The sequence below is a fragment of the Falco cherrug genome, chromosome 3 (assembly GCF_023634085.1).
Source record: "Falco cherrug isolate bFalChe1 chromosome 3, bFalChe1.pri, whole genome shotgun sequence".
Lineage (NCBI taxonomy): Eukaryota > Metazoa > Chordata > Aves > Falconiformes > Falconidae > Falco > Falco cherrug.
This window is the reverse complement of record NC_073699.1, coordinates 100,569,921-100,592,854: the sequence shown is the minus strand read 5'-3', so window position 1 is coordinate 100,592,854 and position 22,934 is coordinate 100,569,921. Positions and strand designations below refer to the sequence as shown.

The following is a 22,934-nucleotide window of genomic DNA, read 5'->3' as shown; positions in this document are numbered from 1 at the left end:
AAACTTGAAGAGAGCCTTGGCCCTTTGGGTATATTCATACTGCAAATTTAACATGGGCTGCACCACGTCTTAGCTCTAAAGGCAGTCTAACACACGCGTGCACACTGCTGTGTTCCTTTCGGGTTTGAATCCCCTGCATAATGTACTTTTCTCTAGCCAGCCAAACCAGCGGCAACCTGCCTGCTCCAGCAAGAGAGAGTCAGAAACTCCAGAAAGAGTACAGAAAGCACTTTAGTGAGCCTATGTACACCACCCAAGAGTAAGTTCTAGCGTGGGCTCATATTCTGCTCACACCACACTCCACTGATGCTTCCCAAGGCATCCAGGCTATCTCATTTGAAATGTATGTGAGTGGTAGCAACTATCTAAAGGAGCTCAGGCCATGCCAAAAACAGGGATGTGTCAGTAAGTAACAGTACAAGCTACAAAGTAGAGTGTTCAGGATACAGAATTACTTAATTAAAAGGTGGAAGACCAAGTCTTGATCCCATTAAAGAGAGCTGTCTAAGTGGCTACATAGGTTAGGGAACTGGCACTGATGAAGATTAAATCAGGAGGAGAAAAGATCTTTTTCCTAGACCAAAATGAAGCTGTAATACAAAATGGATTTGAGAACATTTCTCTTACTTGCTTGAAACTAACGTGGAATAATCACATTAGGAGGTTAGTGAACAACTTTATGCCTTCTCTCCTAACAGCATTTAACATGCTGTTCTATTACTACTGCCTTGCTTCTTTCAGTAAAATGACTTGTACAAATATATGCTTAGGACATAAAAGTGGCAGAGACTGAACTAAATGCCCTTAATTCAAAGCAGATAATTATTTTTGCAGGCAGGCACAAATCACTGTTCCCAGGTTCAGATTCACTAATACCACTGCAGAACTTACTAGATATAAGACAACTACGCAAGCTCTGCTGGAATCACTGATTTTTATTAACTGCCTATTCTACAGAAAGAAATGGAATAACTGATTTGAAAAATACTGAAAAAATGTTTTCTAAGAGATAACAGAGAAAGCAAGCAATACAGGATTTTATTAAAAATTACAGGATTTATATTTATTATAAGAAAAAATACAGGAAGAAGGGGTCACTTATTCCTTAGGGGGAAATTACAGAGGCCAATCCATAGCATGTACGGGATACTGGGATGGTAAGGATTCCTAATGTATTTGGCACATGGAAAAATTAAGATTCACTTATCTTTGCGTGTCAGAGAGGTCTGATAAGTCTCTTGTGCCCCTATTCTGGTACTCACTATAGTATCTGTGAATACACTTGGAAACTCTGAAATGTTGCTCCTTTGAAACCCCATGTTGCTCCTGGGATGGAAGGTTTCCTCTAGAGTCAGTCTGTTGACAGAAACCACTAACTGTCTTGGTAAATTAAACAGATAAAGATAGCTCCGATTTCTAAATGAGAAAACAGCAAACCTCGGAACAACCAAAATTAACAGTAGAAAAAATTGTCCATTACTAAAAAAAAAAAAAAAAAAAAAAAAAGGCGCAGCCAAACACTGAACAAGATCCATGTCCCTCTAAGGGCACAGAAACACCTTTATAGGGACAAATGTGCAGCACTGTTTGAAAACTCTGAGCTGGCTTACAATGGACAGAAGCAACACTTATATTCGCAGATATTCCATATCCAATAAGGTTTTATTTTGGTTTGTTTTAAATTACTATTATTACAGACCACATACTGCAGTGGAGACACAGTATGTTTGTCCCTTGATAGGACAGACTTCACTCATGCGAAGGGACAGCTGAGGAGGCTCATGTACAGCAGCAGTGTGGGGGAAACACACAGAGAGGGACATGCGCATCTGGAGGCACACATTTGTGCATGGGCAAGCATGGAAAAAGTTCAGTTATACAAGGACAGAACCCTTCAGGACAGAAAATATTCTCTCCTCCATGTCTGAGAGAAGAAGGACTCAAACAAGAAGCCTCAAGTCAAAATTACTGAAGAGAATTTGACACTGTCTTGAGCTAAGAAACAAATCGTACTCTACAGTGTTGCATTTCAATTGCACCCACGTTCTCAGACACAGCTGTAGGAGAACGAGAGATATCTTAACAATCGGCATGTCTGAAGACTCCCGAAAATAAATTGGTCCTACTGAATTCTCAGCAGCACAGCTCCAGCTGGCAGGTGTCCACATACATAAAGCTATTTGTACTACTGGAGAGGGTAAGGGGTTAGCACGAGCTACCACAGACTGCAGTGCTTTGGGGCTGAGGGATACACATGCTCCAACAAAGCTTTTCTCCTCCCACAGAATTACAAAGAGGGCAAAAGTTCATTAAGACCTCACATGTAAATGGTAATACACCGCAACCTGTCACAGCCCTGTGGGCTCTGTCAGGCCCTAACTGACCTGACCAGCCTCAGCTGCTGTTTCCACCAGCCCCCCCTGGGCCAGGAACCCCAGTTAAGCTCAGACCTGTGCCCCCAGTCCTGGCATGAGCTTAAATACCACAGCTACCTCCAGCCCGGGGCTTATCTCCAGCCTGGACCTCAGACCTGGGTTACATGCATCCTTCTCCACAGCCCTGTCTCCAGCTCATTTCCTTTTGATCCTGACTGGAGCCCCTGGATAGACCCTGCCCTGGTTGATCATTTGCCATGTCTGGGACTGCTGATGGGTCCCACCGCCAGTCCCCAGTTTGCCCACATTGCTCAGGCCCTGTGGCACAGGGTGTCCTGTTGTGTGGGCACCGACGACACCCTTGGGTCCCTTCTTGTCCTCCCTCATGGAGCAGCCTGGCTCATGCTGCTCCTGGACACTATCGATCAGGACCATCAGACAAATATGCTCCCAAAGAGGAAATCATTGTTTTAACAAAGTGTTTCTTATGATTTTAAGATCTTCTAGTCTGATCCAAATTCACCTCTCAGTAGAGCACTGTACCAAAAACCAACCTTAAAAGTTTTCTACAGTCTTTACACAGTGAAACAGCTCAGATCAAATGTGGGGCTGGTACTAAAAACTGCCATAGCCAGACTACTACAGCAAAGCTGGTAAAACGAACACAGTCAAGTCACAGTGAGTAACATGTCCTGAGTCTTGTTCTTAACTGATGTATTTTTTAATATATTTTCAGAAACTGCAGAGCACTGCTGCCTTTCTAAAGCGATGCTTTAATTTTCAAACCCAGAGCAGTAACCAGGAAAGTCACCTGCAATACACAGGTGGAGAGGCTGGGGAGGGAGAAGGGCAAGATAAGGACAGGAGGACACAGTACCCTGTATTGCAAGAGAGACAGGATTCCTTGAGCATGGGCTATAACACAGAATGGGACGTCAGCTAATTTAGACACCTTATACAACTGCCTTGTTTGTTTAAGGTTTTCAGAATACTCTGGTCTTATCAAGTCATATTTCACTTTATTCTCTGTGAAATATATTTATTTATATGATTTCTAGTACTTTTCAGATTATCCTATGCTATAAAATACATATTCTATTGAACTGAGAACAGCAATAACTGCTGAGCAATGTAATTGGTGTTTGTAAAATATCAGGTTCTAAATAAAAGGTTTTCAAATAACATCTTAGGGAGGTGTTAACTGTCTGCAGTTTGATCAATCCGGGAAATAATTTTTTTAAAAACCTAGTATGAAAACATATATGTTCAAAATATTTTTTTTTGAAGGGTTGTTACTCTCATCAGCCACCTAATGCCAAGTGTACATACCCTACAGTACCCCTCTTGCACTAACCTCTGTAATTAGGCTAGCAATAATCTAGTATTAGAAACAGCAATACATTTTGCCATCTTAACTATACTACTAACCAAAACCCAAGTAAACAATACCATGGCTCAATTAGTTTACATCCTCGATAACGTTTACAACTAGGAAGATATTGTAACATTAGATTATGATGGATACTAAAAACCATCTCAAACCTGATACAACCAAATGTAAAAGAATGCTTTGCTTATTTTTAATCACGGAAAGGGTTTTGATCACATGGACACACCCAAGATGTCAACAGGAAAGACAACAGGGGGAAAAGTTTAGATCACTTAAAGTAACTACACCAGAAGAGCTCATATCCAAACTTCAGAAACAATCAATGCATGAAACTGCTGTTGAAAAAGGCATTATAGTTCAACAATATGACAAAATGTCACCCATATGTTTACCATAAGTCAGAGGAAGAAAAAGTAAGCACACTAAGCCCTGAACTGGTATTCTGACCTATATAGCACACTAGGTTTCACAGCAAATTAAAAGACAAGGAATTAAGAGAGAAAAGGGATGGTAGCAAAACTCTTATGAAACGTTTATGAAAGTGCTAGACTAAACTCAAAACAAAGAGAGCTAAAATTTTCCACATTTTCTTCTCTAGGTAGTAAGTTCACACCTATCTGTGATGCCTACAGCAATGCATTTTATATTTATCATCTGGGAAATCACTACTTAAGTTGAAGATGGGAAAATCACAAGAGGGCTTGTGTGGGTTTTTGTTTGATATTTGTTTGGTAATGGGTTTTTTTGGTGTGTTGTGTTTCCCGCCCCCCCCTAAGGAAACCTTCCAAATGGGAGATGACCTCATGGAGTTGAGAAAAGGAAAGCATCAAGGGAAGAAAGACTGAAATAGGTTTCCTCAAAGCAGAAATACAGAACAGAAAAATGGTTGTAATCTTATAAAGAAATGGGCATTTAAAGATGCTTGATAGGCAGAGTGTAGCTTATACAAACAAAGAAGAGTCTGAAATATAAGCATGCTAATTCTTCACAAACATTTTAGAGGGACAAGAAGCAAATAACTATATCTGATTTAGCCATTAATACATCTGGGCTAAGAAGCAGGTGTTTACAGATCTTAATAGCGTTTACAGATCTTAATGAGTTACTAACAACATTCCAGAACTGCCTTCTTACAAATCAAAATAGCGGGGGGGTGGGGGGGGTGGAACGAACAAAAAAAGCCCTCTAAATGCTTTTTTCTTCTTTAATTTTATTAAGGCTTTTTCTTCTGATAAAGAGTTAGGTGAACTTACAAAGAGGACTGCATAACTGTATGCAGCCCTGGTGCAGCAGAAGTCTTGCACCCGAATAAGCAGGAATTTATTTTCCAGAAAGAATGCCATTTTAAATATTCTACTACTTGCAAGTGTTCATCCTGCCTCCTTCTGAGTAACTTCAGAGTAATACAGTAGGCCTGCAGAAAGAGATAAATTGAATTTCTCAGCAGTACTGAATGTTTTATAAGTTTGGATGATTCTTACCCCGTATTGATGGAAATTATTTCTATAAGTGGATTCTTCCTAATCTTTGGCAAATCCAGTCGCGCTCCCCCCAAACGTTTTCCATTATCCTTTTTCTGACCCAGCAGTCTCACAGAATGACCTTCAAATGAAGCACAAAACTGCAGTCAATACAAAGCACAAGTCCTATCACATTTGTTTTGATTTGCTCTTCTTCAGAATTAGTGTTTATACTTCAAAGATTGCAAATGAGAATGAGATGTAATAATGTATTTCCACCAGCTGGAGCATTTTAAGAGAGACACTGACAGTTAAAATAAACCATGTTAAAATGAATAAATTATTTCATCCAATTATCTTTTCATACTTGCATTTTCTAGTTTATTCAATTAAAATGATCTAAGGAGTTCCATTTCCAGATTTTCAAGCAAATATCAACACAGCAACATTTAAACAGTTGTCTGGCAGGATTAAAGTATTTTTCCCAAAAAATTCATTCAAACCTGAATTAGTAGGCAATAAACAACTAAATATTTATTAGTTTATTATATGGAGAACCAACGCATTTCAAAGTTACCTGACTGTGTAAGTTTGAGGGAAAGTGCTATGAAACATGTCCTGAAAGCATTTTCATGGCTAAGCTAACTACCAGGATTGACACATACTCATCCCACACCAGGGAGACTGCAGGTCACAAAACTGCCTCACAACTTCTTTCCTGAAGCCAGTAACATTCAGAAAGAAAAATACAAATCTATCACCAACTACCTACCACAGTCATACCATATGAAGTCCTAAATTTAAAGGGCACAAAAAACAAGTTTAATTAATATTAAGAAGCAAGACCTAACAGTGACAAATAAAAACAGTTAGATGTATATTATTGCCACAGGTAGTGTAAAATGCGCCTAAGTTATAAACCTAAGATTTGTATCATTTATTCCACAAACAGGTAAGAGACAGCAAGGGAAAGCTAACGACAGATACCTGAAAAGAGGTGGAAAGTAACCACTACTTAGAGTGGAGGAAAGCGAGAAAGCATGTACCCGTTGAAGTTGGAAAACTCTTTGATAAGTATATGAAGACACCGCTACAATCTGTCAAGTATTTCAAAAAAGATAAAACTTACCCTAAAAAGGGAGAGGGTGAAAGGAAAGCATGAAACCATGAAATACTAGCTACATCCAGCACAGCAAAATAGGTAACCAATTCAGATCAGTTAAAAACGATGTTCAACCAAATCTCCTAAATCACACTACAACAGCTATTCACAAAACTAATTCATCCATCATTTAAAGTCTTCCTCCACTACCTGTTTTGAGGAGTCATTAATTTTGTATAATGTAGCACTCATACTCTGAATTTATGTCTGTGATATGGCAACAACAACCCAGAAATAAACAACTACTTATGGCATACCTTCTTTCTCAGGTTTTTTAAAATACATAAAAATCCTCGGTCAAAAATATGATCTAATGAAAAAGTGAGGACTAGCCTGATATCATAACGGTTAATACTAAAAGGAGACATCATAACTTACAGGAATTAAAAGGCATTATTTTTGCAGTTGCATTTGACAAAAATTTCATTACATCCTGCTGTGAAGTTAGTAATATGGTACTTGTGCTATTAACAGTTGCTAAATTATTCACTTCTACCTTATCATGACAATAACAGCAATATCTTTGTCTTAAAATACAGTCAGTTATTTTCCAATCTAATGCTTCATTAAGGAGTTGCAGGCATGGTGCCATTTCATTTACTTGTATAACAAAAGTGGCTGCATTATGGTAGGCATAAAAATTACACTAGAAGCAGAGAACATTCCTTTTTGTATCTCCTAATACTGTGGTTTATTTGGAATAAACCAGTTTATCCATTTTAAAATATTCAGTTGCATTACCATATTAAAACCGTATTTGGATTTACGGCTGAAAATATAGTGGAACAATTAATGGTATTTTTAAAACAAACAGGCTTAACAACCCAGCAACAAGCTGCCCAAAAATTTAAATTCATACATTCAGAATTGGAGTCAAACCACCATTCTGAAGTTAAAAAAACAAAACAAAACAAAACCAACAAACCACAAAAACAACCTCCCCCGCCCCCCCAGAAGTAAAATCTCAGAGTTCAGAGCTGATGAAGATTGATCTCCTCTGAGGATGTACCCTTAGAACGAACTGCCGTGTGAAATACTGCTCTCTAATTAACATCTAGCTTGTGCTTTCCCTTTCTCGTACTGGGAGTATTAATCAAAAAGGCAAACTTTTTTACAGAACTTCTGGAAAAAAAGAGTATCCTTTAGATCTGTCTAAAATTTGTCAAAGGACTGAAAAGTAGTAAGGAGGGAAGGAAATGGAAATAATGACAGACCTGTGCAGCAGGTACCACTTTATAATCCATGTTTTCTTAGGAAAATAGGAAAAAAAATAAACACTATAGTAGTCTAGAAAAATTTTAACTAAAAGTACTACTTCTATCTTCTTACAGATCTTTCTCTTTCAGATGCTAGGCAGGTTACTATATACATTAGGCAAAAAAAAAAAATCACACAAAAAAGCCAACTTAGGACACTTGCATCTGGAAAAGAACTCAAAGGAGCATGAGATCTAGCCTCTCTTACCTTCAGAGACTTGCTTTATTTAGGAAAGAAACCCCAGCTCTGCGACCACCTCCGACACGATCCGCTGAATCCCAACACGCACCCAACCCCACGGCCGAGCTCAGGAAAACCACGGTCTGGCGAGCAAACCTGGCAGCCCACTGTCACACAACCTATGGCCACAGTTTTTCCCACATTCCTACTGAAAGACACTAAAGTTCAAGATAATACAAGGCTCGCAAAACCTATCTGGTACCCATGAATAATACCCCTGTGCTTTTCATTCCAGACACCAGAGCATTAAAAAAAAAAAAAAAAAAAAAGCAGTACTGGGAGATGAATTTTAGCAGAGTTTAATGCTTCCAGAAAGCAAGCAGCACATGCATATCCAACTACAGTGATTTGTGCTGAAGGCACACTTGATTTTTATGTTTTTTAACATATTTTTGTAAATAAACCCCCCCACTCAGTTACAGTATTCATGACCTTAAATCCTTCTTCCCCTACTCCATACAAGGACTATTTTGTTTCATTTGAAGTAATCACTAAAGCATCTGTTTACAGCATTGCTGCTATTAATAAAAAATAACTTGATAAACACTGAATCATACTTTTTCACATGCTGTAGATCTTTTTTCCCCATATTTATTTCAAGAAAACTTTTTTTTTTTTTGTCATTTTCAATAAGGAAAATGCTAAGCAACTTTTAAAAAAAACCTATCTAACCAGCATTATTAAGCCCACACCAACATCAAGCACAACAGAAAAAGCAAGAATTTAATTCTCATTTATGACCTCATTTTAAAGCTACGAATGGGGCAAAATATTGCCATCAAGTTTTACTTCTAAAGCATTTTATCTGATTAAGTTACTTTCTCTCTGACTTCACAGTTAGATAACTAAGCAAAACAGGCATCCCAAACTCAAGTCTTTTTTTGTTTGGTTGGATTGTTTCTTTTTATTTTTTTAAGTTTGGTACAACATTTTTGAAAACTGAGTTAATCACAATTCCACTTCCATAATGATGAGTGCGCCATCTCAACTATCAAACAAAACCCACTCCTTTTTTGATGGCCCACCAGAAGATGCAAGATTTGAAAGACAGCTTAATGATACTCAGATCTAGTTGGTTATATTTGAGAGCCTAATAGGTCATATAAATCTCTTCTGCCATAAAGTTAACTTTTCTACTTCCACAAAGTCTACCAGCAGATAAAATTCTATTATTTTTTTTAAAAAAAAAAAGGTTAATTAGCAGTTTAGGTCATGCTTCAGAGCAGTTTTTCACTAATTAATAGATAAGTAATGCAGATTACCACACAACAATAGTACTAACCAAGTTCAGTGAGGACACTCATAGAGCAGAATCACCCACAGCAAGTATTAATGATATCAAGCTAGAAACAACCAAAAATGAATCACAGTTCTCCAATTTTCAGAGCTGACTGAAATTAAACTCATCTTTACATACAAGGCAGTAGATGGAATTCATATTACCTGGCATTGTTCACAGAGAGGATGAGGTTGGAATGAATTAATCAGGGTATCAAAACCTATTGTTCATCTAAAGAAGGGCTTTTAAACGTGTCAGTTTGATAAACCAGTGTGTGGAATGAAAATATTTTCAATGGGTTTATTTTCACTTGTTTAAAAGGGTACGTACAAAAAGGTAACATAATATTAATGGCACATACATGTACCTTTAATCGCAAATGTACATGCTTCAGGACTGTGACAGAGAATGCCTGATCCTGAAGTACAAATATATGAAGAGAACAGGTAACGCAATTTCTTTGCCATGAGATTATAACAACAATAAATGTGCTGTGAATCTCAGGCTATTGTCAGACCGCTGTGAGCTAGAGCCACAGAATCATGTTAACGATACTAGATCAAATAGATTCAAATTGGACTGGTATTTTGCTAGTTTGATACAAGGATAAGTGATGGGGAAGTGGCCTGGCCTAGTCAGCTTTAGCTAACAACTGCCTATCAGTGTTGCAAATATCTGTCAGGTATTAACAGACCTGCTGCATTTCAAGCAATAGTCAGCTTCACTCAGTCTGAGGCTTCCCTCAGTAGCTGCTGGGAAATAATATCTACTTTACTTGAAGGACAGAGGAGGCCATTCCCTGAGGGTCCTCCCCATTCCTGCACATCCCCTGGAGCTACACAGCGTGCCACTGAAACAATTCTGGGCCAGACATAGAGCAGCATCCCTCAGCTGTTAGCTTCCAAGGTCAGCACAGGTATCTTAAGCAGCTCAATAACATGAGTTTAAAGAAAATCCTCAAAGATGTAGGAAACCCCAGCCTTGGCAGGAACAATTTCTATTGTTTTCAGCTTGTTCTGTTACCCATTCTTTCCCTTTCCCAGTTACATCATTGTGCTTAGAGGTTGTTCACCATTTCCTGAAAGACACTTTTTCCCTCACAACAAGGCTCCCGAGGTACTGCCCTGTACTTCCCAGCTATCTCTCACCAACCTGCCTGATCTTCTCCAGAATCTTCAGGGAAAAGGATTAAGCACTATTTCATGTACTCTTGCACAGATTTCCTTCCACCATTATTTGCTTCTTAATGAATACAGACCTTCCTTTCCTTAAGGCTAACACTGGAAAAAATGGCACATGGGAGCAGTGTAGCTAAGGAAGGCAAAGCGATATGAAGGAAAAACAAGGTAGTAAACTTCTCTAAAGAGAATCAAAAGGAAAAAGTGTAAAGCAGAACCAAAAGCTGTGTCAAAGACTGAAAGGAGCATCAAGGTAAATATAAAAGGTGAGAAGAATTAGAAAACTCAAATAAAAAAAATAAAAAAAACCTGAAAGTAAACAAAAATCTTGACTAAGAACATTCTAAAGAGAAAAGAGAACCTGAAAAGTTCAAATAAAAATACATGTAAAGGCAGAAGAGGCAAATCAGGAGCTATTACTAAAGTTTAATACTGCATTTATTTTCAGTTATGTTCTTCTAACGCTGTAACTACTGGGTAAAAGCAACTGTCTAAACAAGTTATTTTGGATCTTCTGGCAGGACTAACAATAAAAATAGCATCTGAAATATAAGGCTGCAACACAAGTTGCCCAACATCTCCACAGCTAACCTCGACCGTCACGTGTATTTGAGCCCAAACTTCTTCACTTTGGAAGTCCTTTAAATCCAGACTCAGTGATCCGGCAGAGGACAGGCAGGCCGGGAGCCCAAGCCCAGGTCTACCTCTGATGGAAGCAGCCCATGTGGAGCAAGGGCAGAGCCTGAGCTCCTCTCCATCTTCTCTGCCTGGCCTGCAGCACAAACAAGCTGTCCCACAGCAGACATGACTGATTACAAAGGAATCCCCAAGCTCCCCAGAGCAATCACATGCTGCCAGACACACACAAGTGCAGAAACAAGGGCAGCAATCGGCTCAGGGCTTTGCTGTGTGACTGCTCCCACCCAAAGCAACCCCAGCTGGCCAGCAGCACATTAGCTACATACTCAAGGCATCCCTGAGCATCATCTGTGGGATTTCCAGGCCCAAGCAAATAGAGGGAGCAAAGAAAAGCCAAACCCGACTGAAACATACATGCCCTGCTCCTGACCAAGCAACTAATAGAAATTATTCCTCCTCTAGATCGGTGAAGGTGAGGATGTTGTGTAACAGTCAAACTCCTTCAACTGGTGTAGGCAGGAAATGGGTCCGTTACAAGCCAGGGAATAATTCAGACTAATGCTGTCAGAACTACTGATCTTTCCCTGTGTGTCACAGGAAAAAGCATGCCCTGGGCCAGGCCACCAGTCCCATCAGGTTGCTGACAGCAGGTGGTATGTTTGAACCCCGTCTCTGCAACTCAGAACTCCCATAAAATGATTCCCTTCCATCCTATACCAACTCAAAAAAACTCCAGAGAAACGTGCAGGTATTACTAAGCATACAGCACATATGTTACTACCTTGAAATATACACATCTACTAAGCCTTGAAGACCTAGCAGACTCCAAAAGAAGACGATGACTCCAAAAATATGAGCATCACCCAGGTGAAGACAGGGCCTTTTAAAAATTTGTTTTATTTCAAATTTCAAAACCAAGATCTTAAATATAATGAGGCAGTTCACAAACTTCAGAAAAAAGCACTGCAGGTGTCCCAGACTGCTAAAATTCATACATCACTTTCTCTCCACTAAACATACAATACCTCTTTATTCTTGGTATTTCTGCAATGCACCATTCAATCATACCAGTATCTGTAAGCACTAAAACAGTTCAGCGCAACAACAGAAAAGAAAGTAACTGTTAACAAGGAATTAGTGTTCATAAAAAAGTAAGAGTTAAATTAAGAAGTATTCAAGAACATTTTTGCCATATCCACAGTACTTCCCTGTCTCACAACAAAAGCACTTCAAATGCCCTATTAAGGCTTGCTTCTTTTTTTTTTTTTTTTTTTTTTTTTTTTTAGGATTCAATAGCTTCACCCTACTTATTTTGAGATCATGTGATGTTATTGTCTTTCTGAAAAAGTGACTAAATGTTAAAGCTGTTGTGAACTCAAAACACTGGCTACGATTCCACAGCCCAGAAGGACAACATTAAGAATCAACTCCAGGAAGAGCCTCCCTGACCCTCTGCCCTCACCTCTCTGAAGAAATGCATTTGATTAGGATAGAAGATGCTGCTCAAAGCCTCAGGAGATTTTGGATAGAAAGTTTAAACGAGAAGAAATTTTGATTCAGATGAAACAGGCTGTGTTCTGAGGAATGGAAATGCTGAAGGGTGGATTGTCAGAGCCAGCTGCAGCACTGCAAGTAACTTGCCTAATGTCTTGGGGTGTGCAGGTTGAACAGAACAAATTTAGCCTCAGAGTGAGATGCTGAGCTGAATCTATCGCTGTATGCAAAAGCAAGCTTTTACTTTCATCTCTACTCCTCTGCCATCTATTTCTACTCCTCCTATGGATAACTGGTTTTGAACAAGGTACTCTTTGCATTTATCAGCCACAAGGATTCTCTAACAGAGCTAAACCCAGCTGAGTCTAATTGATGTGAATAGGACAGAAAAACAGGGATGCTGTAAGATGGTCATTCATTGAAGGTGTGGAAAAGAGCACATACGGATATGGAAGAAAATGCATCTGTTCTGTGCACACCACAGGCTCATTTAATAACGAGCAATCACAATTCTGCTACTAATATTTTCAGTGTTTCCCCCCCTTGCTTGTTTTCCTCTTCTGCTGCACTATTTATCTCCCACTCTGTTTCTGTGAACTACCGACAAAATAAAAGTGTCATAACAATGAGAGTCATAACAGGGATAGTCAGTCCTAACAGTTTTCTAACCCAAATTAATGAAATAACTACACTGCAAGAAATAATCACAAAACCCTCCTAAAATCCTGGGTTGTCTCATACACCTGATAGTCAAAAAAAGCATTTGAACAGGCACAGCAAAAAAGGCAATAAGCTTTGGTGTAAGACCAGAAACCAGCTGATGGCAATGGAAATCTCTTGTCCCAGCAGATAAGATTTTACGTCAAGCCACACTGTTACTGATGATTTAAAAAAGCAATTAAAATCTGTCTTTGCAGAAGCAGTTTCTCCACAATTACTGTATATTCCTCAGTGTGCTCTACTGTCTTCTTTAAATGGCAGTCTACAAAGCTAAGCTCCCAGAATCGATAATGGCACAGAAAATGGCATGACTGTTTTGAACTCACTCTTTCAGTACGTCACCCTTTTCCTAAGCAATCAGAAACAGGCGAGGGAAATGCAAGCCCGTGCTCTCGCTGAAGCGTTCAGCTGAACGGCAGCCCCTTCAATGCAAAACCATAAGGTGAGATACCTTCAGGTCAGCTCCTTCGTAAGTCAGTGCTTGTTGTCCAAGTAGTTGTCAGATTAACAGAAGAAAAAAATAATGCTACTTGTTTCAGTCATTACACTCTTTCCACATAGATGACAACGAATATAGATAATTACTTTTGTTTAAGCAGGAACAGCTCCAAAATTTCCAATTGATGGACAGAAGAAAAGGGCAGGGGGTGATCCTTACCACACTATGCTGTTAACCTCAGCGGTTAATACATGCAAATGGGTGACGCCAAATCTTTTAACCACAGTCGTTTTGCCAAGTTAGGGACAAGCTGTAGGCCTGTCTATTGCCTATTGAAAACCTAACCTCACCCACACACACGTGCACGTTTTTTAGCATGTCAAATACAGCTAGCCCCTTAGCCCCTTGCATGATTTTTGCCAGTAGTACCTTTGTTTCAATAATCTCAGTTTAAAAGGCAATTCTGCTACCTAGAGATACCATTACGGACGCAGCACTGTTGGTGCCTGCGGCGAGGCGGCCTCCGTGAGGAGAGCGAGGAGAGGCCAGGGCTGCCCCATGGCAGGGCACCGTCGAGCACCGCAGCCACCCGCGCTGTAAAAAAGGGCCCCCTGCCTGGCAGTGAGGAAAAAAGGGTGAGAAGCAGCCCTGCGAGCACCAGGGTGGAAGGGGAGGAGGTGCAGAAGAGCTGGCGGTGCAGAAGGCGGCAGCAAGGCCGTCCCCCACAGCCCGCCGAGGGCAGGCAGATGGCCGCCGGGCAAGCTGCAGCCCGGGCTCCGCGCAGGAGCAGGGTTTCTGGCAGCAAGCGCAGGCAGCCCGTGGGGAACCAGGCTGGAGCAGGGGAACAGCGCGTGGAGGAAGGAGGAGTTGCTCCCCATCCTCCTGCACCACTCGGGGAGGAGGCAGAGGAGCCTGGGGCGAAGGAGTGAAGTCTGGGAGGAAGGGGGAGCTGGGGGAAGGCAGTTCAGTTTTCTCTTTGTTTCTCACCATCTTATTCTATTTTTAATAGGCAATAAATCAAATTAATTTTCCTCAAGTTGAGTCTGTTTTGCCCGTGACAGTAACTGGTAAGTGATCTCCCTGTCCTCCTCGTCACCCATTAACTATTCTATCTTATTTTCTCCTCCAGCTCACTGAGGAGGGGCAGCAAGAGAATGGCTGGGTGGGGGGGTGGCAGCCAGCCAGGCTCAGCCCACCACACACTGCAATAAATAAAAACAATCCATCCAAAACTTTCCCCCTCCTTTCCATGCCATTTCAAGAGGACATAGAAACAGAAACGGAGACTCCATGAGGCCACTATCCTCCCTCTGACCCTCCTTGAGCTGCACTTTGGCACAGACAGTTTCCTGACCGGGAGCCAAAGGATACTTTTCCTCAGAAAGCAACTCCTGACTCCTCTAATTTTTATTCTTCATTTGGTTTGTCATCAGCTTCTTAAGGCTACTCTTCCCACAATCACAGAAATTGAAGAGTACTTTATGTACAGTTATCGGCAGATCATAGGGAAATCAGCATGCTGGCATTCATATACATACATATATACATACACACTCTAAAGTAGGCAATCCAGTATAAATTCCACACTTCAGCCTATATACAATATAGGTACCATTTATCTGCTCCTTTTCACACAGACTGACACTGCCCCTATCAGCAATCCATAATTACTAATCACACTAGGACAATTTAAACAGTTTAGTAAATATTGGTTAATGTTTAAGCTGGGAATAAATAGATGGGCAACTTCACCAGACAGGTCAACGTGACTGAAATCAAGAAAGGTTATGTGAAGTATAAAAGGCTCAGCCCTGAAGTAATTTCCTTTGGTTGTTTTTTATAATCAAGTCTAATGACCCATTGTGAAACTATGTTTTGTGAAAGTGTTGTACAGACACAATATGGACTAAACTCAATTCAGCCTCTGCCCCCCATCTCCCTGACGCCTAAGCTAAACGCAGACTATACACAAAGACTCTGGTTCCCCACCACTCACCCCCCCAGAGCTTTAGTAGCGTGAGATTTGAGAGATAGCATGTCTAGAAAGGGGGGAAAGATCCCTGAAAACCTGAATTCAGAATCAAGAAAAGAACTTCTGCATTAAGCAGTTAACATCTCTCCTTTAAGTTACAATTATCTTGCCTACTGTAAACTGTTTACATTCAAGTCTATATACACGCTCTATGGGTTTTTTAAAGATGGCTTTTGAAGTGGTCCATAAAATGCTGACTTGAGCAACCACCATAAAGCCATTCTGTCATTCCCATCAAAGACAAATCTTTATCTTATTGGGGCATGCCATAGAGACCGATCAGCCCAAACAGCTTTTAAATTCTGTACAGGAGTTTTACTTAATGATGGCACGTACATCAGTTATAATGCTGTTTTCTCCTAGCTCACAGACACTGCAACACCTCAGCAATGCTCTCCTAACAATGTGCATCATTGTAACACATTACTGGGAAACTAAGCACATGAGTGGAAATGGGTGCCCCAAAGATGTAAAAACTGCTGTAAGCCAGGCTTTTGGGTAACAGGCAGATGAAGCAAGGTTTAGTAAACTGTTAAATCAGACCCTTCCATGATGAAACTGTTTGTGTGTATCGGGAAGACTGACACATTCTGGCTACGTGATTGTGGTTGTCACTTTGAGAAACCTCATTCTGAGGCTGAGATCAAATTAACTTGTCTAGCTCCTAGCAGGCAGTCTAGAGGTTTCAGATTATAAATGACAGTATCATAGTAAAAGTACCTGAAGATGCCTCTAGTTAAAATACATCTTGGGACACAGTATAAATATTAATCAGATATGACATGCATACAAATATTGCACATATTAAAGATCACTTCTGGAAATGACATTTTAACTGATAATTTACCTGATAATGGAGGTGGTGGAATCACCGTCCCTAGAGGTGTTTAAAAACCATGTAGATGCGGTGTTTAGGAACAGGATTTAGCAGTGGGCTTGGCAGTCCTGGGTTAATGGTTGGACTTTGGGATTTCAATGGTCTTTTCCAACTTAAACGATTCTATGATAATTAGGAAATTTCAAAATTCTGTAAGACCCATGATGAAAGTCAAGGTGATATAAAAATGAGAAATCACGGGGTCCTTTAAAAATTCTCTTTGAGCTGTTAGTGCAGTAATAAACATAAACATCCTTCTCTTCCACTTAATGATGAAGAAGGATAAAAGGATAAAGTCACATTAAAACCGTTCATGAGAATTATCTGAACGGAGAGTGGGGAACTGGCAATTACGTTGTTTTCAGACGGATGACGTACAGTCCACCATAAAGATATACTTCTTAAATCCCTCTAGAATCAGCAGAATGGCACTATTCTGAAGAGGGTTTCCTGACAGAGCCCTTAAGCCTGAGAAATAAAGCTACAAGAAACCCCTTCATATTTCATAGAAAGAGTTCTAAATAATTCCAAAGAAATAGTATTCTTTGGGAGTACAGTAGGCTTTCAACCAAATCCAACAGGGGAGCCATTTTCTTGGAAAACTGGAAAGACTATTAGGAAAAAAAAACAAAGTGAGGGAGAAGCTTTTTACAAAGTTTGCCTTTTTGTAAACTGTGCACTACAAAATCCAAGCATCCAAGAAAAATTTAAGGTACCCCTTAAGAAAGGGGAACCCATGGAAAGCTAGACTTTTAGACTTAGAATTGGCAACTTGGACAACCACCCGGATTTTCTGTCCAGATTCCAGGTCAACTCTGTTAGTTTGACCAATCTACAGAGACAGGAACCCTGTAGACAGCAGATGGTATGCAGTTTAAACTTACTTGATTTAAATATTCAGTGGAAACATTTTTAAAAACTTTCAATATACAGTATTTTTTAAACTTTCAATATATAGATAGCTACACTACAAGAGCATACCATCTATGCAACCTTTTGATTTTCCTTAAAAAAAAAAACCACAACAACAACAAAAAACAAACGAGGTGAAGAAAGTTGTGTCATACAACTATGACCAATATCCAACTTAAAACTTACTAACATAAGCTTGTTTTGAATTCAGAATTGGTATTTCACCTCCTGTCCCACCCCATCTCTGTCTCCTGAACCCATTTGTGGCTTCAGAAACTACTGAAGAAATCTACTTCAGTTCTACTACTGATGTAGACTTAAGAAGAAAGAGGGCTACATTTCATTTGGTTTTACATACACAAATTTAAGCTTCTACCATGCATCTATTTGACAGTATAAAACGTTCTTATTTATTCTTAGAATAAAGTATTCTTACTATGTTATCTACAGTGTTTCACTTCACTTAGATAACAGAAGTTCATGGTTAGACTCTCATAAAACACAGCGAAAAAGGGCTTCACGTTCTTCTCCATTAGCGGAAAATGACTTCCAACTATATAAATGAATACATGATCTTTAAACAATTTTAAATGAAAGAAATATAAGTAAAAACTCCTATTTTTATGGTCGGCTTTTCCAAAAGCAAGTCATTATCATATGCTATCACCCCTGTCAATTTGTTAATCCTCCTTCCAATTGAAATTCTATTTTCACAGAAGGGTTATGGTTGGCAGGGACCTCTGGAGGCCATGTAGTTCAAACCCCTTGCTCAAGCAGAGTCACCTAGAGCCAGATACCCAGGACCATGTCCAGACAGTTTTTCAATACAGCCAGGGATCAAGACTCTACCACTGGCAACCTGTGCCAGTGCTCAGTCACTGTCACAGTGAAAAAATGTTTCCTGATGTTCAAAAGAAATCTCCTGTGTCTCAGTTTGTGCCCACTGCCTCTGGTCCTGTCACTGGGCACCACTGAGAAGAGCCTGGCTCTGTCCTCTTGACACCCTCCCTTCGGGTATTTAGATAAATTGATGTGAATTCCCCCTGAGCCTTCTCTTCTCAAGGCTGAACAGCCCCAGCTCTCTCAGGCTCTCCTACAAGGAGAGATGTTCCAGTCTTGATCTCTTAACCATCTTTGTGGCCCTTTGATGGACTCTCTCCAGCATGCCCATGTCTCTCTTGCACTGGGGAGCCATTTTTGTTCATTTTTTTCCAATAAAACTTTAGAAATCCTGTGTTCCATTGCCTTTTGAGAAACTCCTGAAGGAATGTACAGGCACTATGTACAGAATTCATCAGCCTACTCACTCCTTTTTATCCAAATCACTTCTAGTAAGCTAGAAAGGAACCAAAATCTTCCCCCGCGTTCATGTTTTTTTACAGTTTAAATATTCCTTAACATGCTTATGAACATTATTTTCCAGAACTGTATCAATATGTAATACGTAATCTTAGAATTAATTCAATGAAAAGCATGATTTTAACCACTGCTACTAGATTGTCTTCTTTCTAGATATAACATTCAGTCACAATAACCTGAGTAACTATGTTTTTGAAAAAAGCAGCAATGTCTTGAGTCACTATAAATATTACAAAGCACATATCTGTAAAAGGGAGGGCATGCTGACCCAGGTCATTATCTTACTCCCTTAAGAATACATAAAATTCAGAAAACCAGATTGGGATCTGAAATACTGTGCTGTTGTAAGAGTCATGAAGCATCCCCATTTTCAGCAGATTGTCATAACCACCCTGATGCCTCTGTGAAAACAGTTTGGCTTATTTAATAACAAATATGAATACACTGAATATATCTCTTGTTTGTTTATATGGTACAGCAGGTACCCCCCAAAAATACCAGATGCCATAAGGTAAGGACAAACTGAAAAGTTTTGGTTGGGAGTACATAAAAGTACAGGTTTCATTTTTTAAAGCATTCAAAGCAACATGAAATCTTAAGGCCTTCAAACCATAAACTCTAGAAGCCTTGCATCCCATTAAACAATTTTTTGACAAGCTTCTTATTTCTTTCAAAATTTTGCACTGTTTCTACATTTTCATGCTGTACTTCAAAAACATCATACTCTTACAAGCAACCTCTTGTGGACTAGACACTTGTTTATATTGAAAGTACAGGCGATTAAACTAAACCTTGTAATTTAAAGCTTCATGGAACAGTAATTTTTATGGCCTGATAAGTAATGGAGACAAACTTAGGTAACCCAGAAAGACCCAGACAAATATATTTATTTAATAGCAAATGTTTACTAGCCAGGCTACAGAAACAATACTGTCTTTTCCCCCCTTCACTGCAAAGTACTGAGTGTACACACACATGAACAGAGCCAGAGAGAACAAGGAACACAGTTACAAAAGAGCATTAAACCAGCAGATAATTTATCTGTCCTGCTGAGGAAAGCTCAGGGAAGTGAGCCAAAACATCTGAAAAGAAGAAAACACGAGAGGACTAAACATAGGAAAGTAGGAGATATAGTGCTGAATTAGGATACCACAGACCCTTTCATACTCTACACCCACCTACACTGCTGCAACTTAAACGGTTTCTTGAAGTCTCCCCTGGATCATTTATTCATGAATCCAACAGGCCACTGAGCTCCTGCCAGAAAAAATCTCTGAAATCACCACTTACACCAAGCATACACAGCAAAGTATAGCACTGCCCAAACATTTAGCTTGAGAGTAAAGCAAGCGTTAGGCTGATGAAGAACACAAGAGCAGCACCTCTGCTAGCTGATGCTTACGTCTTTCAGACTAACTGCAATTATTTCAAGCGTGATGCTTACCTTTAATAGTTTCCTCCACAACTTCTACTACACGATCTATCTGCTGAACCTAAAAAAAGTCAGAAGGTCAATATCTAAGTAGTCAACAAGTGGACATACTTTATATAAACTCTTCTTACAAAAGTGTGTTCTTCTGGATTAAGGGGGACTAAAGAATTTGGGGCTTTGTTTTTAGAGTTTTTTTCTGTGTATCTTGGTTCATCTGCCAAAAGTAACTTTAAAACTTCCCACCTAAATTAGTTTTATTATATATAAAGATATATAAAAATAAATAAAATTTAAAATCATTTTTTTAAATGAGACAAATTTTGTCCTTAAAAATAGAAAGTTTCTGTAAGTTTGCAAAACTTGGCAAAAACCACCAAATGGCTAGAAAACAGGGATGCTCTAAAAGCGTTCAGGCTTTAACTGCAGTTCATGGTGTGTGAAAGGCAGTGGGCACCCCGGCAGTCAGCACCTGGGTGGCTCCAACAGCCCCTCAGCCTAAAAATGCATCTCCCCAGCCTCAGCACCAAAATAGTAGACAGTAGAGAACATAACAAGCTGAGGATATTGTGAGGGCAGATTATAGGGGAGAAAATTAAGGCATTATTACAGGGGAAAGACACTGGAATATGCGAAGAAATTAAAAACACTGTGGTCAAGTTTAAGGGAACAAGACATCCTGGGCTTACTGCAGGCAGCATTCGGAAATGGAAATAAAAGCCCCAATGCTTTTTACAAGACACAATAATATTTAATGACCATGACAATGCTTCTCCAGCAAAGACAATTAATTTATTTTTTAGTGTTACACTTAGCCAAATTGACCCATAACATGATAAATACTTGAATTCTTTCTTATGAGATACATTATTTTTTTTTTTAAAGTTAATGGTCAATATACTACAGATTTTGCTGTATTAAGTAGAAGCAATCAGCATGAACACTGCAAAATTAAAACTCTCACAAATTCTTGAATTTGAGATTCTTCCTACAACTTTCATCCAAACTGCCTACTCTTTGTAATGTCTACTATATATGTGCATAGATGTTTACACACAACGCAGGAAAGCCTACTTTGCACATTTAAATTAGATGATAACTTTCTCACAACATTCCTTTTTAAACACTGCTTCTCCAAGCTGTACGTTATATGAAGTAGATTGAGTAGGAATTTTGCAGTCATTTCTTTGCAGTTTCTTCTCCAGTTTATTTCATAAACAAAGCAGAAAAGCACAAGTTGCACAGGCTTCAAAAGCAGAAGCTGGTCTGCAACAAGAAGCCTGGAACTTGGATTGCTTGCATCAAAGCCATTAAAGTTCTGTGCCCTTAAACCACCGAGTTTGCAATTTCCTGTAAACACATGTCTGCACAACCATCTCTATTTCACATTCATTTTCCAATCGGTCTAACAGCAGCTAAAAAAAAATTAAATAAATAAGCTCATCTGTAGTTGGTGTCTGATCTAGAGTTCCCAAGTCAAGTCAGTAGAAGTCTGTTCCTTTCCTTGTCTGGGTGTTGAATCAAGTTCATGTAAATCTATTTTTTATTATTTGGATTTTTTCCCTAAACCTTTTAAATTACAGCCTTTTCACAACACAAATCGCTGCCACTTCAGGTTTCTGAATACAGTATATTACTTATGAATCCCAAAAATTAAGTTATTTAAAGTATTGCTAATATTAGCATTTTAATAATCTTATTAAAAGATATATATTTAAAGCCTTTTCTTGATTATAAGCATTCATATAATAGACATATATCAATATTTAGCAATCTACTTGTAAAGAAAACACACATAGGCAGCTATGTGAACACATGCATTTTTACATACTTGTATTACATATCCTTTTCAGATATAATTAAAAAAAAATGACCTAAGATACTTCCACATAGACTTTGTTACTTTTGGAAAATAAATTTTAAAATGCAACTTGAAAACAGAAGTGTACACATTTATATAGACAGAGAACACAGTCTGTACCAAATACACTGCCTAAATTATTGCTACATATCTCAATACTAAACTGTTGGAAGTTCATAAGCATCTTAAAAGAAGTGAAATCTGGTTGGTTCGTAACCTGAGCCACCCTTGATTACTTTCCATGCTGTACATCTGGGGAATTTTTGCATAGTTCCAAATCCCCTGTTAAACAAAGATAGAGGAAAAAAAAAAAACCCACAGCATATTGTATTTTCATTTTATTGGATAAATTAAATTATCCTGAATATGTCTGTCAAGAAGACAGTTCATGTAAGTAATTAAAATTATAAGTCTGAGTGATAATGAGATCTGTGACTAGGTGGATGTTTATCCTGCCTTATGTGTTATTTCCCACATTAAGTATTTTTCATTTTAAATCATTGGAAATTGTTTGGCTAAAGACCCAAGTGCTCAAGAAGAAAATATGGAATGCTTCCAATCTGCATGTATGAAAATGAAAGTACTTTAGTAAAACTGAGGTGAATCTGGACTGAGAAGAGGGAAGAGTATGATGGATTCTTGTTTGAAAAAAAAAAGGGGGGGGGAAGAAAAATGAAAAAAAATTCACAAAGACAAGGTAATATAATTTTCTTGGGTAAACAAAGGCCTGCAGGATTCCTTCACCCACATCTCACTAACCTTACGGATAATTCTTTTCTGGAGTGGCATCAAAGGCATCTGTAAGCCTTCTTGAGCAGAGAAGCAATGTCT

The 22,934-nt window shown here is 39.0% G+C and overlaps 1 protein-coding gene across 1 annotated transcript in view; it reads right to left on the bottom strand.

The window, feature by feature from the left end:
• The window catches only part of CDKAL1 (CDK5 regulatory subunit associated protein 1 like 1), a 427,152-nt gene that overhangs the window by 261,202 nt on the left and 143,016 nt on the right, over positions 1–22,934 (bottom strand). Inside the window, exons 7-8 of the mRNA XM_055705480.1 lie at positions 20,258–20,306; positions 5,247–5,367 (exon numbers count right to left, since the gene is read on the bottom strand). Of these exons, the coding sequence (XP_055561455.1) occupies positions 5,247–5,367; positions 20,258–20,306 (170 nt within the window). The remainder of the gene's footprint in view (positions 1–5,246; positions 5,368–20,257; positions 20,307–22,934) is intronic.